The 17,949-nt window shown below is 36.9% G+C and overlaps 3 protein-coding genes across 4 annotated transcripts; 1 reads left to right on the top strand and 2 right to left on the bottom strand.

The window, feature by feature from the left end:
• Positions 1–637: 637 nt before the first annotated feature.
• LOC146997179 (uncharacterized protein F54H12.2-like) lies at positions 638–1,396 on the top strand. The gene has a single exon (XM_085817827.1). It carries the CDS (start codon positions 638–640, stop codon positions 1,394–1,396), a length of 759 nt encoding a protein of 252 aa, XP_085673953.1.
• Positions 1,397–4,245: 2,849 nt separating this feature from the next.
• Positions 4,246–6,664, bottom strand: LOC146997178 (uncharacterized). 2 transcript variants are annotated; one of them, XR_015041178.1, is made up of 6 exons: positions 6,526–6,664; positions 6,090–6,393; positions 5,685–5,981; positions 5,349–5,592; positions 5,173–5,260; positions 4,942–5,080 (listed from the first exon to the last, which is right to left on the bottom strand). XR_015041178.1 is itself a non-coding variant. In XM_085816906.1 (3 exons), the coding sequence occupies exons 1-3, from the start codon at positions 5,251–5,253 to the stop codon at positions 4,392–4,394; spliced, it is 663 nt and encodes a 220-aa protein (XP_085673032.1). In that variant the 5' UTR covers positions 5,254–5,257; the 3' UTR covers positions 4,246–4,391. The 2 variants fall into 2 exon arrangements, 1 of the variants encoding a protein (XP_085673032.1); XM_085816906.1 differs by lacking the exons at positions 5,349–5,592; positions 5,685–5,981; positions 6,090–6,393; positions 6,526–6,664 and adding an exon at positions 4,246–4,681 and having other exon boundaries at positions 4,789–5,080; positions 5,173–5,257.
• On the bottom strand, positions 6,646–14,778 carry LOC146997177 (uncharacterized). Its single transcript, XM_085816907.1, has 8 exons — positions 9,530–14,778; positions 9,367–9,447; positions 9,222–9,278; positions 7,961–9,143; positions 7,515–7,864; positions 7,061–7,431; positions 6,886–6,966; positions 6,646–6,784 (listed from the first exon to the last, which is right to left on the bottom strand). The coding sequence occupies exons 5-8, from the start codon at positions 7,520–7,522 to the stop codon at positions 6,777–6,779; spliced, it is 468 nt and encodes a 155-aa protein (XP_085673033.1). The 5' UTR covers positions 7,523–7,864; positions 7,961–9,143; positions 9,222–9,278; positions 9,367–9,447; positions 9,530–14,778; the 3' UTR covers positions 6,646–6,776.
• Positions 14,779–17,949: the final 3,171 nt, after the last annotated feature.

The following is a 17,949-nucleotide window of genomic DNA, read 5'->3' as shown; positions in this document are numbered from 1 at the left end:
TTACCTTACTATCAAGGAACCATTTTACAGAAAGGTTATGGTATTGGTGGATTTTTTGCAAAGCTTTTTCGCAGTGCTATGCCTTTTTTGATGAGTGGAGCCAAAACAGTTGGAAAAGAAGCTTTGCGGACTGGAACACAAATTGCAAACGACGTATTGTCGGGAGAAAATTTTAAAGTCTCCCTCAAAACCAGATATAAAGAAGCTGGCAAAAAATTAGCGAGGAAAGCAGTTCAGAAAGCAGACGAGATGATTGGTCACGGAAGGTTTAAAAGGAACCGCAAAAGCCCCAAACACTTCATTTCGTCTAAAGCCAGGAAGGTGCAACGACGTGATATTTTTGACTCGTAATGGCTTTTCTGTTAAAAGATTCTCCAGAATGTGCAAAATCCGAATTGGATTTATTTTCGCTACCTCCCACACAAACAGTTATTGAAAAAGGTCAGTGGGTTGAATTTCATCCATTAGCCAATGTATCGGAAGGAAGTCCTGTCGAGTTCAATGTTTCTGGAAGAGGAGACGACTACCTAGACTTATCACAGACACAACTCTATTCAAAGTGAAAATTTGTAAAAATGATGTCAAGCCAATCACAGCTGAAAATAAAGTGGGACCTGCCAATCTCTTTTTACATTCTATGTTTTCTCAAGTGGATATTAGCTTAAATGAAAGACTCGTTTCCACCAGTAATAACACGTATCCTTACAGAGCCATGATAGAAAAATTACTGAATCATGGTTTTGATACGAAAACGTCTCAACTGTCATCAGAATTGTTTTTCAAAGATACAGCAGGACGTATGAATGTTTTTGATACTCAAGATACTCAGCCAAATGAAGGGTTCAATCAACGAGCAGAATTGTTTAAACTGAGTACCTCGGTCGATATGATTGGCCGATTGCACTTAAATATGTTTCGTCAGGAAAGACTTTTGCTGAATATGGTGGATATGAAAATTAAACTCATACGCAGCAAACCAGAATTTTGTTTATTGGGTGAAGGTGAATTTAAATTTTTACTCGAACAAGCTTCTTTGTTCGTAAGAAAAGTGAGAGTCAGTCCGGGTGTTGTGCTTGGACATGCCAAAAGCCTAGAAAGATCGACAGCCAAATATCCCATTAATAGAGTGCTGTGCAAAGCTTATTCTATTCCAACGGGAAATATGAGTTTTATTCAAGACAATATTTTCATACGTCAAATGTCTAATCGTATTGTGGTGGCATGTGTCGATAATGATGCCTTTAACGGTAACTATAAAAAGTCTCCTTTTGAATTCAAGCATTATAATATGAACTTTATTGGCGCTTACGTGGATGGTAACCGGTACCTCATAATCCTCTTCAGCCTAATTTTGCCAAAAATCATTTCATACGAGCTTATCAGAATTTATTTATGAATGCAGACGACAGAGGACTTTACCTTTCAAGATCAGAATTTTCAAAAGGATATTCCTTATTTCGCTTCGACCTGTCACCTGACCTTTGTGATGGCTCTCATTTAAATCTAGATCGACACAGCAACTTAAGATTAGAAATAAAATTTGGGATTCCCTTACAACAAACTGTTTCATTATTAGTGTACGCTGAATTTGAAAATTTGATAGAAATCAATAAAGCTCGAAATATTCCATACGACTTTGGAAATTGATCAATTCATCAGAGATTCATCAAATCTTATCTCGAGATCCTATTTCTTTAAGATATTATGCGGGTGTTTTTCCTTGTGACAAAATACCTGTGATTCAAAGTTTTCCCTGTGCACTGGTGCTCAATACTGATAAACAGGATGAAAAAGGAACTCATTGGCTAGCTGTCTACATTGCAAACAAACAGATTTTGGAATTTTTTGACTCTTATGGACTCCCGCCTGAAGCATATGGAAAAGATATCACATCCTTTGTCAAGAAATATCGTCATGTTTGCTGGAACAAGATTTCGCTTTAGAGTTTAACTTCTAATGTATGTGGACATTATTTATTTTATTATTAAACGATGAAAAATTACAAAAGGATTTTCGGTAAAGTATAAAAGTCAGTGTTTTCTTAACATGCTGTCATTTCCAAAAATTGAACTACCCAAGTTAGTACATCCTTCTACCTGTCTTCTGAGCGAACCTACTGGTTCGGGAAAAACGGTTTTTGTGAAGAAATTGATAGATCATAAAATGTTCCATCCCATGCCGATCAACATTATTTATTGCTATGGAAGTTATCAACCTCTTTTTAATTCCATGAAAAATGTAAATTTTGAAGGATTACCATCTAACCTGCAGACTCTCCAAAATGCTTTAATTATCATAGACGATTTAATGTCTGAATTAGCAAGTGATACTCGCTTAAGCAAACTTTTTACAAAAGCAAGTCATCACTGAAACCTTTCAGTTATTTTCATAACGCAAAATCTTTTTCACCAAGGCAAGAAGATGAGATAGTATATTCATTTGAATTCCCATTATCTTGTCTTATACAAAAATCCTAGAGATAAAAGTCAAATCATGCATTTAGCTAGACAAATGTTCCCCGGAAAAGTAAAGGCCTTTCAAGAAATTTTTGAAGATGCTACTTCAGCCCCTTTCAGTTACTTCCTGATTGATTTACGACCTGAAACAAGCGAAACGCTCCGCCTTCGCATGGGTATCTTTTCTGGGGATAAATACTATGTCTACCAGTCCCGATAGTTCATTTCAGTTTGAGACATCGAATGGCTAACATGTCTTCTCCCATCGTGATCGATTTCGAAGGTTTTCAGTGGATGCCTCATTGTTACATTGTTAAAGAATTAGCTTTTTACTCCGTGCATGAAGGATATCACAGTTGCTGGTCATTTTTACCCCCTCAGCCTTGGAAAACATTATCAAGATCTTAGCAAAAGTCTTTGGCTTGGGTCACAAGAAATCGTCATCATGTGAATTGGAATGAGGGTATTTTACCTTATACTCATCTTCGTATTATTTTGCAATATTTGTCATCTAGTCACTCTGTCATATACGTGAAAGGATTAGAAAAGAAATTATTTTTAGAAAATTTATTATGTAGAGACATCATAAATCTAGACTGTCCTAAGATAGAGAATTTAAAAAAGAAACATTCTTTAACATGTTTGATTCATGCAAAAGGATTTAATTGCTGTGCTTTAATCAAAGCGGCTGCATTTGCTACCTATATAAAAGAAAGTGTGCAAGAAAAAGAGCTCATTTGTCATCAGCATGTCTCATCTGAAGGATGTGGATTATCTAAAATTGTTAGGAAAAAGTCGAATAAAAGCAGCTGTACTGAAAAAGTGTCCGAATCATCTCATTAAATCTGTTTGTGAATGTGTTTTAAATCTTCTAAAAGGAAACGTAGCCATCACCAAACGCGTCAAAAATCGACTCGTTCCTTTTAAAAGAACTTTGAGGAAATTAGCGGACAAAAAAGTACCTCTTTTTAAGAAAAGACGTCTTTTGGTTCAAAAAGGTGACGGTTTTCTATCTTTCCTAATTCCTACAGCAGTCAGTGTCTTATCCTCTCTTCTCCATGGAACACTGTAAGAAATTCGCTCTGGTACCCCTGGATCGTATGTACCAGTTTGAAGATGAACATTTGAGTGATTTAGATACCCAAATTCAAAACATCTTAAAAAAGAAAATGGACGATGAAGAAAAATCTAAATTGTACATACAAGTTCTGCAAAAGTATGTTACGTTTCCTCATGTGAATGCGTCTAAAAAACAACCCCTGAACAATTTTCTGAGACAGATGTAGAAAAGGAAATTATGCAGACTGTTCCTGTGAAACAGAAAAGAACGGCACTGAAAATAATAGATTTCTTAAAAGAACATCAGATTTTCTGGACACACAATAAAATACTGATTCTGGACGGTCATGTGTTTTCTGGGTCCAACATTGTTCAACTGATAAACTTTCTGTTGAGAAATAGAACTGAAAGACCTACTGCCTTTGAACAGTTTAAAAATGTACTCAATGTGAATAATTTTCCTCAAGACTTTGTGAAAAACAAACATTTAATGAATGTAAAAACTATGTATGCTAGACCTAAAATAAAATCCTCTTCGAAACTATGGCTGAAATTGTAATGAAATGTTCATAATAAAAGTTAATTTCTGATTATTTGTGTTATGTTTTTCGATGATAAAGTTAATATATAAAATCATTTTTCCTAATTAAACTAATATATACATAATCATAACCATTATTTTCTAAAAAAAATATTTTAAAAAACTTACCCTTTATGAAATCCTTTTCAAAAAAAGAACACCACCATAATTTTCAAACTTCTGCTTATTTTTTTTTTCTAAATAAGTTTTTACACGCAAATGCATGATATTGTGCATATAATCTTTTTACATACAAACTTTTTTGTACATACATACATTTTTTACAAAAGTCGTTTTCAAAAGCCAAATGGTAACGTGGTAAAGTCTGATTGAATCACTCTTTTGTCCAACACAACTTTGTACATTTTTTTTTCGGTTTTATTCAGAACTTTTCTTCTTTTTGGTTCTCGGGTGATTTTGGAGGGCTTGTGCAGAGCTATGACATCCTTTTGGTCCAGACTACATACCAAACTTTTGATGGCTTCAAAATTTAAGAGTTGGGAATTTCGGAAGTTCAACGAAAATCCTCTGACTTTGCAACAAGTTTTCCCAGTCGCCGTCTGGTACGCATAGTTTTTCGGACCCCCTGAAAAAAAAATAAAACATGGTCAGAAAAAGACATAACAGAAAAAATATGCATTAAACATTTTTTTTTGGTACATATTAAATAAGGAACTTTTTAAAGGTCCTTACCTGACACGAAGGTTTTGATGATATCTCCATCCAATTCGTCTGTAAATTCCCGTAAGAAGTTACCCAAGGGAGGATCATTGCGACCATTGGTAGCGTAGATGATGGAGTCTGTGTCGTGATACAGGACGTCTCGACCCAGCTTCTCCATTTCACTGTACAGCTTGAGGCGAGCCCAAGCTGTCGTAAACGTCGCTAGAAAAATGTTGGTCGAGGCATCCTGCGGCACAAACTCCTTGGCAGACTCCCATTGTATTGCAGCCACCTCAGGCGTGGGAAGAAAGACATCTTTTATCTGAAAAGAATAGAAGAGTCATGAGTTCACAGCTCAAAATACATGAAGTCGGTCGAAGTTTATAGATGAATAAAATTGATCAGAAAACTTACTTTTTTGGTAGGATCAGCCATCATCTTATTAAAGTCCGGCACCATATGTACACAGGTAAGCTGTCCTTTGTTTATGTTCATACCCCATCTGAAAAACAAAATCCAACATAAATCATAACGAATTAAAAAAATAAAAATGTTTACAAAAAATTTAAGTACAAAAGAAATCATCTTACCTGTCCCAGAAACTGTTTAGGGCCAACTTGGCGACGGGTTCTTGGAAAGGTTCTTGGAAATCTTTCCTGCATCCAACTGAACGCCCTCTCTTTCTTCATACTGGCGAATATACTTTAATTTGTCTTCTGACGTCACACACTCCGAAGGCCATCCGCTACTTTCCTGTTTGATCTTTAGAAAGAGATCAATGTAGGAACGAAACAGGGAAGTAGACGATTCTTTGAAATGATACACTTCGTAAATCTAGAAAATAAAGAATAAATTTCAGTTATGACAAAAGATTTGAAATAAATTTGGGTTATGACAAACAATTTAAATAATCTTTGAATACTTACATGTGTGACGCGGTATCCTTTCTTTTTCGCCAGCTTGACTGCCTCCGATACCCACGTTCCGACAAGAGCACGCTCGTCGTCTGTGTGGGTACACGGAGCTTGCATTTGATGAAGGGCGCAGGTTCGACACAGGGAAAACATGAGTTTCTTCCGGCATCGGTATGGAAGTACCGGAAGATAAAGGTTCCGTGGAGGAATCACACGACATTGAACGAGTCCAAAGTAGTTTTCTAGTTCCCCGAAGCTTTCCGTGGTGATTTCCGGATGTCCCACGGGGTAGACGCAGTACTTGTTCACCTGTGAAATAAAACAAAAAGTCAGAAAAACACATCATAAAAAACATACATAAAAATCAGAAAACACATCATCCATGAAAAGGTTTTAAAATAATAAAAAAGTACGAACCCATGGATAGAGGGATGTGAAATCCACATATTTAGCGTCTCCCTCGTGGAAAAATTTGAGGGCATTGGTCCATCCTCCGAAAAATGACTCGCGAGGATTGAGCCGGTTCTTCAAATGGTGTTGATCCAGGAAAGCTTGGAGATCTGGATTTTTCTCTTTTTCTCTCTGAAACTCATGCTCCCACATTTCTATGACGTGGAAACCTTGGGCTCGAAGTTTTCGTGTGGTGTCCTCTGCTTTCTCCCTCAAGGTTGCCATGGAAACCCCTTTTAAGAGGTGGATGACATCCCCGTCACAGCATGAACTACACCCATGGAAGAAACAGCCGTGAAATAATAAAAATATATTAATAGGGTTCCACATGCAAATTAACATTAAAAGTGTAAAATCATTAAAAAAGAATCACATAGAAAAAGAAATGGTTATATTTTCTTACCTGAAACTGATAGACGGTTTGAGTTGCTTGGCAGAAACCGTCTACCGAGATTCCGGCGATTCTGTGCTCTCCCGAACCATTCAACGCATGTTGAATGGCAATGCCTTCGGAAGCAGCAACAAAGTCCAACCACCGGATCAAATCAGGGCCGTAATTCGTGGAGTTGACGTAGCCGTGTGTGGGTACCATGGGAATCGTGTTGGGCTGAATGTGGCCACTCCGATACGTTGCCATACACGCTGACGCAATGGTCACGTATCTGAAAAGAAAATAGAACAATTTCATGAGCATGATTGTTCTATAAGAACATAACTGCAAACATGATCATTACTGTATAAAAGAATTAAGAAAATAACTTACTGGAATGTATCCACACCCGCAACATCCAAAAACTGGGTTCGAAACTCCAGGCAACAGCGACGAAGAATGTCCACGTCCGATCTATTAAAAGAAAAAATGTTAAAAATACGAAATATAAAATATAAGAATAAAAAAAAATCTTAAATAAATAAGAATAAAGGAGGGGAAAATATACCTGCAATAGGCCAGCATCTCTGCTTGGAAGTTAAACACATCCCCTTGTGTTCTTTGTGCCAGGATAGAAATGCCTTTCGGGCTGGAGTACTCATGGTGTCCGGGCTGTAGTACCGGGCCTCAGGCAGCGGTCCGACATAACTCTGGTTTTCTCGGGAGTTGAAAAGATGCGGGAAGTAGCCTTTCTTCAACTCGGTGAGACCGAAGCATCCCGTCAGTTTGGCCAACGCCATCGGTAGAAAATTTAACGAGTCTATGACCCGAATGTTCAGACTAGGGTGTCTTACACTCATGATCATAGACCCGTTAGGGATCACCTCTGGCGCTGTGCCTTGCTCCAGGAGCCAGGCCATCACGAACTGACCATCGAACCTGTAAGTAAAAAAATTATGAATAATATTGAAAAAAATAGACGTGAAAACTAAATCATGCAAATTATGTTATTTTTAACTTACCCTTTCATGTTATGAGCCACGGCGGTGAAGCCCTTGTGCTGTGTAGAGAACAGCCAGGCGCAGAAGTTTTAGCATGCCTCATAACCCGGAAACACTTTTTCTGTGCCGTCGGCATACTGAGCCACCGCGAAATTTACGAGGTGTTCCCCCGAAGAATGATCCGTTTCGAAGTCAAAGAAGATCAGCTTATTTTCGGACTTCTTCGGAGCAACACGTCGCAAATAACAGCGGTGCTCAGCAGCCACGACAAACTGGCCGCAAGACGGACATTTGGTGGTTCCACATCTGTGAAGCTCTTTAGGACAATCCCGCCTCCGGATCACTTGGCAGCAGTCCCTGCACTGGTATACCTATAACGAAAATTAAAACATTTTTAAACAGAACCATTTCAAAAAATTACATGATAATTAACTTTGTTCATTAAGATATATTTTCAAAACACTTACCCTGTCGCAGAGTGAAAACTCTTGGTTTCCATTGAGGGCTTTGTGTGCTTCAAAGCAGGCATCGGATCGGCAGAGACGGTCGTAAGCCTGACATCTTTGGGGCTGGTCCGGAAAGCAGTCGGTCCTCAAACATATGGGACAGGCATTGGCACATCGATGGCTTTCCGGATGATCGTACGGCTTTTCACAAGTATTACAATAGTATTTGCTGGCAAAAAACCCTTTGAGGGACTTGATCACATCCCAAATAAATTTTTGTCATAAACATAGTATGGAACCACAAAATAAAAAAGGAACCAAAATTAAGTTGCAATTAAAAATAAAGCCCTTAAATGCAAAATCTGATTTATAAACATAGTATGAAACCATAAAATAGAAAAGAACTAAATCAAGTTACGATATGAAAACACATAGAAAATATATATTTAAGTATGAACATTTAAAAACAGAAATATCTTGAGATAAAAATAATGACTTACTCGGTTCAAGTTTTCCGAAGAAAAGACGGCAATTTGGACATCTAGGTGGTCTTCAAATATGGTGATTTCTAAAAATGTGCAGGGGCCTAGAGGCACTTTCGCGGCCATATGAAGTTCTTTAGCCCGTTTCACAAGGGCTGGTCGACGACGATTTTTCATGGCATTGATGGCAGTCGTGTCCTTGTTCAAATGCGCCAAGGCATAAACAATTGCTTTGGCACAACACAGTCCTTCGTCGTCATAGGGAATAGCCAAGATCGATTTTTTATTTAGTCTGTCCATAAAGATGTTAAAGACTCTCCTGTTTCTTCCAGCACCTACACGTCGTCTGATGGTGATCACGTCCACCGAAAATCCTATATCCAGCTCTGTTTTATCTTTGGACTGCAGTACTTTCATAATTGCAGCCAAAATCGTTTCGACCGTCAAAGTCGAAACAATCATCAGCGATGTGCTGATCGGTTTGTCCAAGCCTTCTGCTTGAATGCAAAACGGAATGAGGTCCGATGGATTTAAACCGCTGCTGTACGGAGAATGAGTTCGAACAATTCTCTGACGGTGTCAGGAATTCGGACCATCGGGATGCCTTGCACGCCTTGAGGCAGTCTTTCGATGTCCACACAAGCGTGGATGGTAATCTCCTCGGCTTGATATTTATGGTTCCGTCGACGAGACTTTTCTGTAGGTACAATCGCCTCATCGATCTGAAAAAACAAAATAAGTTTTAGCAATAATCAAACATTTTCAAAAAGACATTATGATAAAAAAATTAAAATACACACCGAACGTTCATCGGAACCAGCCATATATACAGGGCCACGAGTTGACGAGGAAGAAGTCTAAAAATAAATAAAATAAAAATAAATACATTCAGTTCTAGTACTAGAAAAAATATTCTAATCGAATCATAACGAAACGAAAATTTACCTCAAATCCGGAACCGACTTGATAATACAAGCCTAGATCCATAGGATTTTCCATAAAGATTTGATCCACTTCATCGATTAACTATCAAAATAAAATAAAATATGTTCAAAATACATTCAAATAGAAATAAAATACGTTACGAAAATACGCGTAAAAAACTTACGTCATCGTCCGTGTCACGGAAGGGAAAGTCAAGATCTTCAAATAGCACCTGGCAATTAAATATTTAAATAAATAAAACATTCAGAAAACAATAAATTCGTTTTCAAAATATAGTAATTTAAAAATCAGATGCAGGCGAAAAATACTTACATTAGATGCAGAATAAGTTCGTTTAGCAGACATCGTGTACAAGAAAACAAAAGGGCGCAGGAAAATGGCAGAGTCAAAATGACGTTCACTCAGCAAGAATCAGTGTAGAAATGATTGCATTCCAGGGGGGGCCCAAGAGCGATGCGCAGTGCAGGGAGAAAGTTATGCCACATGCGCATGACGTCATGTGGGTGACAGCGTTAGTTCTTGGCGTTTGTTTACTTTCGTTGCATCAACAGTTTGATTTGATTTGTGTTGTTAATTTGCTATTATACCTAGGCGGAAGTGGCAAATTGTGCTATAGCGTTGTGTCAGAATTATACACGTTAATACGTTTTTTGGCGGAAAACACTCTTTACAACCAGATAAAATAACTATTTTTTTTAATGAATTTATGTAATTTTCATACATAAATGTGATGTAATTTTACATTTATTTTTCATTTTACTGCTATTTTACATTTAAATTGAAACATTTCTCATTTTAAATCATTTCTTATCATAATCTTCATTTTGTGTATGAGACTTACATCGTAGTGAGATATTTAAACTCAGTGTCATGTTTACCAATACTGAGTACCTGAATGATTAGTTAATAAATTCGCGTATCCAACTTCATTCACATGTTTTGGTTACTTTCTTTACATCCCAAACGTAATTCTATGTATTGAAGCAGCGTCTGGGTTAAGCTTTGCGAACTAAGTAAACTGATACATGCCTCACCGTGAGGAAAGAACAATTTCTCGACCACACTATGATGCAAACATCGAATGAGTGAGTGACATATTTCCTTCAGTGTTATTTAACTGATGCATACAGGTATGTGTGATGTAATTTAATTGATATAACTTACACATGCTTGAACCTGAAGGAAAACAAATCTGTGTATAATGCCAGAATACAAATAGCGAAAAAGTAAGTAAGATATTCGGTTCAGTTTTATTTAACTGCTGCATATGTTTTAATTTTGATTCCATATAACTTGTTTTTAATTATAAGAGAAAGAAAAATAATTCAATATTGAACACATATTTCGAGTATAACAAAAGTATTTTAAGAAATAACCTGATAAAAATACATTAGTAATTAAAAATATCTAATTTGTGTACAGGCTGAATTGAAATTAAGATGTGGTGGTGTATTTAATTATGGCAAAGCACACTAGGGCTATCTGCATAATAGGTGTGATGCCTTCATGGAGGACTTTCTCAGGGAAACTGGCTCGTATACACGTTACGCATGAGGAAAACCACGAAAACACCCATGCAGCCAGCCCGTTCGCGGGATTCGGACCGAACTACCAGTGTTCAGCGACTTTACCGCTCGGCCGCTGGTGGGCCGAAACTAAGATGTAGGGCAAGTTTATTATTATTATAATTGTGCGTATATGTGTAAGAAAATGTATTTTAATTGTTCCATTTTTAATGTATGGAAGGAAGAATAGGATGCCAATATCGTAGATTATTTACTATAGCAAATAATCACGTCAGGATAAATGTTATATAGAAATCTTGTTGAGTGTAAGGGATTATAAGAGTACTTTTAGATTATACTGAAAATATACACACTTCTGCTAAAATCTGAAGTGAATCAGTATGAAGTGACTTTTCACTTTAAAAAGAATGAGATAAGTATACTATTTAAAAGTATAATGACGGATATTAAGAAATTTGTAGAATTTTATAGTATTTAAATATGAATTTGTTAAGTCAAATCTTTTTATATATATTTTTGCTTGAGATATGTAATTTAAACTGAAATCACGATCATATATTTCTCATGGAATGTCAAAGTTCATTTGTATTAAAAAAAGTGCATGAGCAATGAAAATAAATAGAATAATACTTTTTGATTATGTTTTTACCATGGTCTTAGCAGTTATGCCATCATGTGTTCTGTTCAACAAGATTTATTTAGTGCAAACAATACTACGAAAAAATATTGAAAAATACCTTCTTTTACAATATTTATTTCCCTTAATTAACTTAAATATCGTTTTTCATTTTCTAATGCTTTCCTTTACGAAAAGAATTTAATGTTTACAATTATTTTCAGCATTCGTACGAATTCTGTGCATAAAATAAACATTTTCTTTAACAAAATACTTAATCGGAAAGTATATACCCGGTATTTCCGGTGTATCTACCGCATATAAAATGATCATTTTGCTTTAGTTTACATTTTTTCCATTACCAAAATCATGTAGCAGACGCGTCGGCCGATGCGTCTTGTCTCCCGGGTGACGTCACTACCAGCAACCAATGGCACGCTTTTTCCGTTTCTGGCCTAACCTTAGTATATTAAAGAACCTTGATTGCATTCGTCCACGCGAGCGAATTAATAGGCGATGTATAAGAAAGCAATATGCTGATTGGCTGAAATAAGATAGATATTGTTAGCTGAATGCTGATTGGTTGTTAAGATTGTATACGTTCGCCACGGCGGATGTAGAAAGCGTGAAGCGGTTTCGGCAGGCTGCAACGTGAAAGAGATGACACTTGCCTGTTTCCCCCAGCCTAGTGACGTCTTGGTGATTTTCGCTCCAAACGGAAAAATAACAGGCTTGATAACATGAAGGGGTAGCCGAGCGGTAAAGCGTTAGACTCCCATCCCAGAGATAGCGAGTTCAAATCTCGGCCGTGGAGTTATTTTTAAAATACAGGGAAAATGATACTAAATTCATTAAAAATGGATTAAAATATAATGGAATCAATTAAAAGTAATTAAAAATAATGACGGATTAAATAATTAAAATGAATCGTATAAAAATGAGTAAATAATTAAAAGTAATGACGTATTAGTTAAAATAATAAGGGACAATAAATGCATATTAAATAAATGAAAATAATAAGTTAAAAGTGATGTCATTCCAAACACGTGGTTCAAGAGCTCGTTGCCACAAACATAAAAAACTTTGAAAAGTTTTTTATGTTTGAAAGTTTTTTGTTTTTATGTTTTATGTTTTGAAAGATTGTTGCCACAGAATCAAAACGAAACTCGTCATGATTACGTCATTCCATCACGTGATACAAGATGGTGCTGGTGTCGTCACTTTCGGAGAAATTCAAAATGCCCCCTTTTCTGTGACGTCACTTCCGTCACCCGAGTACGGGGGCTTACTACTAACGTCATTTAGCTTATCTACAGTTTCTTGTTCGTGCCGAACCGAAAAGGAAATTCTTAACTTGTACACATTTCCCAAAAGTTACTGTGATAGTCAAACGCGACTAAGTCACAAGATGGTTTTACAACGTCACTTTTCTTTTGTAGATCAGACAACCGCGTCTTGTTTATAGTAAGTAGTGTCAGGTCGTTCACCACGGTTTCAGGCAGGGTGAAATTGGCCTCCTTCATCCCTTTTGTTGAGGACGAAACTTCACCTCTTTCAATAATGAGGGGAGAATTCCCGCCTGAGTGTTCGAGTTCGCCGCGTTCAGACTCCAGTGGACAACTTTTCCCGATTTCATTCTTTGATTGACTCGGAGCTCGAGTACCTGTTTTCACTTGAAAGAAAAGTTTGTCATTTTGATCTACTGCTAATTTTTAGGCGGTTCTCTTCCCTAACAAATAATGGCCGGGATCCAATTCATTTCGAATGACAGCTGCTTTTGTTGTTACTTGGCCAAAAGTTCCTTATATTGTTATGTTTGCTAAGGGTAAACAAATTGGGGCCTTTTGAAACGGGTGTTTTACCCACACAGTGTCGCCCGTCAGCATCGAAGGAGTGAGATATTTCTTGCAAATTACGTCAACGCATAACCCGGTATCTCTCAAAACTGGAAGATCAAAACCGTTCACTTTAGCCATCGTTAGATACTGGGCTAAACAATCTTCTTCAATCTCCTGAACTTTATTTACAAGAAACGGAGTTTTGAGATCCTTTTTGACTTCCGGACATTGAGGCCTTAAGTATTCGTTTGAACCACAAGAATAACACTTAAGTGGTCTTCTCATATCAAATTGACGCTCATTCTGATTCCGGAGATGTCCATTTCTGTCAGAGGCATATCTATCTTCCCCTCTAGACTGGTGATACTTTTGCGGATCTCTTGAATTTAAATGATTTTTATTTCCCCGTTGTGACTCAGAACTATGAACAGGAGATATTTTCTTCCGGGTTTCACGTACGTTTCATTCTCTTCTAGCATTTCAGCTAATTTATCTGGAATCGTTACCTTTGACCACTCGTCAATAAAGTGCTGCCGCACTTCGACATTTACACGGCGCTTCATTTGATTCGTTATCATGAGATTGTTTAAAAGTTCAAAATCGGTAACTTCCAAACTTGCAATCTATTCTTCAAAATAATTCCTTAATTCAAAAGCAAAATCTCTCCAAGTGGTTCGAGTGTTTTCCTAGGATTCCGGAAATTTGATACGAAATTTTTCTGGACTAAGCTTAAACCTTTTAAGCAATGTCCTCTTTACGTAATCGTAGTCACAAGCCTGCTGCTCTGGTTCTCGCATAATCAGATGAACTGTGTTAGTTGGCAAAATGGTCAATAAAACCGAAACCCATTCTGATTGGGGAAGATTCGCATGCTTTGCTTGGCGCTCAAACATGACTAGACACAAACTAATGTCGTTCTCTTCAGGATCGAATTTTGGAATCTTTTTTTTTTAGATCGTAACGGCTTTTCTTAAGTCCATTTTCTTCATTCCCGCCATTTACAGAGTCATTTCTGTTAGCGGCTAGTAATCTTAACTTCGATAATTCAAATTCCATTTCTCCTCTCCTAATTCTATCTTGCCTCTCTGCAATTCTTTCCTGCCTTTTTTCTTCTTTTCTTTTAATTCTTTCCTGCTCCGTTTTTTCTTTATAAAGTCTTGTTGAAGTGATATTTTCTAACAGGCTTTTCACCAGTTCCTCCTCATAGGATTCATTTCCCATAATCAGCTGTCTTAAATCCAATATCCTAAGTTCAGGGCTAACCCCTAACTCTTCAGCCAAGGATTTAAGATCCTTTTTCCTAACTTTTCCTAAGAATGCCATGATATGAACAAAATTATGCTAACAACCTAACAATTTTAGCTCCTTCACACTACATATATATAAAATTGATTTAAACAAATATCATTTTCACAAAGAGAAAGTAAAATTGAACCCTTAATTTTTTTTACAACATATTCTATAGATCTAAACACAGATGCAAAACATTTTACACCATAATATGCACATTATGCGTTCAAAAAAATTTGTCTATTTGAGGACTTATGATACTAAAGATAATATTACCTCTTAAATGCTTTCATTTCAGTTGCGTTAAACTCAATTGCTTATTATAATACATTATACTTTCATAAAAATTTGAGGTATATTAAAATATGCATTCAAAAGTTAATTATAAAAATCATATATCTACATGCTCATAACTAAACATTAATATGACAACCGTTAAAATGAAAAATACTGGGGATTTCTAGCATTCCCCTTTTACCCATTCAATAGAAAAAAATTTTCTCAGTTCCTACACAAATAATGTTTGACACACTTTAACTGAAAATTCTAATATTTATAATATTCAAGACGTCTTTGAAATGAATGTCAGAATGCCACCTATCTTTAGAACCTTCAAAGTTACCGTAATTCTTCTCCTTTACACATTCAATTATATAAGCTTCATTTGAGCACAACACATTAACTTTTCAGATATTTAAAAAAATCTATTAACACAGATTTAAATTCTAAAATATACACTTCTTATTGTAACATAAAACCCAAACAGCACATTTCTTTAAGCTTTACAGAAAACTAAGTTGACTTAAAACAGTTATGTGAACTTATATACTAAATTACAGAAATAAATTAAATTACTTTACTGCCTCAATATAAAAGTCCAAGGTACTTACCCGCCACACCAATATATAGATGTTGATGAATCACACACTTTTTACTACTTTACACCTTCACAATAATTTGATGATCTTCGGGCAAAGAACACACTGCACTGAACACCATACACTGCACTGCACTAATTTCTCAGGTACAAAGATGATCGCACAACTATCACTTTTTTCTCACTACCTTGCACCTTCCCAATGATCTGATCATCTTCGGCAAAAACACACTGCACTGAACACCATACACTGCACTGCACTAATTTTCTCAGGCACAAAGATGATCACACACGTATCACTTTTTCACTACACTACACATTCACAACGATCTGGTGATTTTCGGGCAAGGCTTGTCCGCACACTTCTGCACTAATTTTTCTCGAACACAAGATGATCGCACAATTTATGTTGGTGAAGATGAGCTGTATTCAGGAGACTGTCGTGTCTTTTTATCTGGACTGGTATCCGTAAACTTTTCCGTGGATTTCCGATCCACACAGCTTAACGATGAAATGTATTCTCTTTTTCAAACTGATGCTCGTAACTTCGTGGAAATTCAGAACCTGATTGTCTGTAATCTCTGCATGGATTTTCTCATCTGAACCGCTGCCACCATTTTAATAAAGCTGTAACCTCAGAACACCCGTGTTGGGTGCAAGAAAAGACAGGTTGTCTTTTAAAATATTTATTTTGAAAACTTAATAAGAAATTCTTGAATAAATAACGGGTGGCCATAATTAAACTGACAGTGCTCACAGTGTTCTGTAGCGCGATCTATTTTCGAGAATGACGCCACATTTTGTAGGAAGATTTAACAAGACGGGGGACGAAGGATTCCGCGGAAAAAAAAAGTTCCAAAAGTCACCGCTAGGGGAATATTTGGTGTTGTGTAATAGAAAACAGAGTGTTAACAAATGCAAATCAATACGGAAATTACTTTTTATTTTGCATTCAAATGAGGTTCAATGCGGGTGCCGTTGTTGTGGACCACATATTGCATTCTGTGCACAGTATGCACAACAGCAGAAAGTAACATGTTTGCAGGAATCTCCCGTACAGTCCGTGATATGTTATCCTTCAACGTAGCCAGGTCCTGGACCACTCCTTGATAGGCCTTCGACTTAAGGTAACCTCATAGCCAGAAGTCGCATGGGGTAAGATCAGGCGACCGAGGTGGCCATGCAGTTACAAAGTAGCGACTAATGACTCTTTCTGTTGTGAATTTCTGTCGTAGCGTCTGTTGCACCCATACAGCAACGTGTGGAGGGGCTCCATCTTGCATGAAAATGATTCCCCCCAGCCATTGTCTTTGCTGAAGTGCCGGAATGACAAAGCTATTCAACATGTGGCGATATTTCTCTACGGTAACAGAAAAAGTTTCCGATCCTGTCGGGGTAATGTTCTCATAGAAGAATGGACCTACGATAAATTTTATTCCGTATTAATTTGCATTTGCTAACACTCTATTTTCTATTACACAGCGCCAAATATTCCCCTAGTGGTGACTTTTGGAACTAATTTTTTTTCGCGGAATCCTTCGTCCCCCGTCTTGTTTAATCTTCCTACAAAATGTGGCGCCATTCTCGCAAAAAGATCGCGCTACAGAACACTGTGAGCACTGTCAGTTTAATCATGGCCACCTGGTATTAAAATAATTGAATCATTTTAACCCTAATTCATACAAAGGCCGCTGACACGGCAACGACGCTAAAATGCATCTACTTTCACTCGTTTACAGCATCGAAAAGCTTTTACACAAAGCTCTCTCCTCGTTTTGTTAAGAACCTGGAAAGAGAATAATTAGTCCCTTATGACCGGAAACAACCCTAGGGGATTTCCGTAGCATCTTTCTTGAAAGTTCTGCTGTCCATTTTGTGTCTGAACAAAACAGGAAGTTCTCATTAAGCACCTGGAAGTCCGAGGGGTGCATATGTCTGAATGTCACAATTCCTAGTGGTTTCAAATGTAACTACTGATTGTGTTTTGTGATACTGTGAAGAGCTGTACCAGTATTTTTATGGAAAGTTGCTGAATTTTGAAGTGTTTCTTTTGATAAAATAAATTTTATTAACTTATCATAGGACCCGTGAGCATTCAATCTACTAGGAACCTGTAAGCACACAACAATATATACGTATTTCATTCTGCCGATTATGATAGTAAAGCGAGAGGTACAGCTAGATGTTTCAGCAGTCCCATACACAAAAGTTCAATGTTCTACGGCTAATCGTTTTTGACTTATGAGAGTTGTATACGTACGTACGTACTTACAGACGTTACGAAAAAAATCTATTTTATGATCCATTTTGGTATAATGAGGATTTATTCTGTCCGTACATACATGAACGTTAGAGATAAACCCCGAACCTGGATCTGTGCATTTCAAAAAAAACCATCTGACTTCCGGAGACCATCAATGCGGGCGCAAGCCCGCG

The sequence above is a fragment of the Stegodyphus dumicola genome, chromosome 5 (genome assembly GCF_044657685.1).
Source record: "Stegodyphus dumicola isolate Sdum_Otavi_A_Nest chromosome 5, ASM4465768v1".
Taxonomy (NCBI): Eukaryota; Metazoa; Arthropoda; class Arachnida; order Araneae; family Eresidae; genus Stegodyphus; species Stegodyphus dumicola.
Note: the sequence above shows the minus strand (reverse complement) of the source record. Positions and strands in the feature narration are given on the sequence as shown.

Bases quoted from the DNA above. Each gene is read 5' to 3' on its own strand.
- LOC146997179 (XM_085817827.1), top strand. From the start codon at position 638: ATGTTTTCTCAAGTGGATATTAGCTTAAATGAAAGACTCGTTTCCACC.
- LOC146997178 (XM_085816906.1), bottom strand. From the start codon at position 5,253: ATGAACATAAACAAAGGACAGCTTACCTGTGTACATATGGTGCCGGAC. The intron at 5,081-5,172 runs GTAAGTTTTCTG...TATTCTTTTCAG, and splicing joins TGGCTGATCCTACCAAAAAA to ATAAAAGATGTCTTTCTTCC. The intron at 4,682-4,788 runs GTAAGGACCTTT...TTTTTTTTTCAG, and splicing joins CATCAAAACCTTCGTGTCAG to GGGGTCCGAAAAACTATGCG.
- LOC146997177 (XM_085816907.1), bottom strand. The intron at 6,967-7,060 runs GTATATTTTCCC...TTCTTTTAATAG, and splicing joins GAGATGCTGGCCTATTGCAG to ATCGGACGTGGACATTCTTC.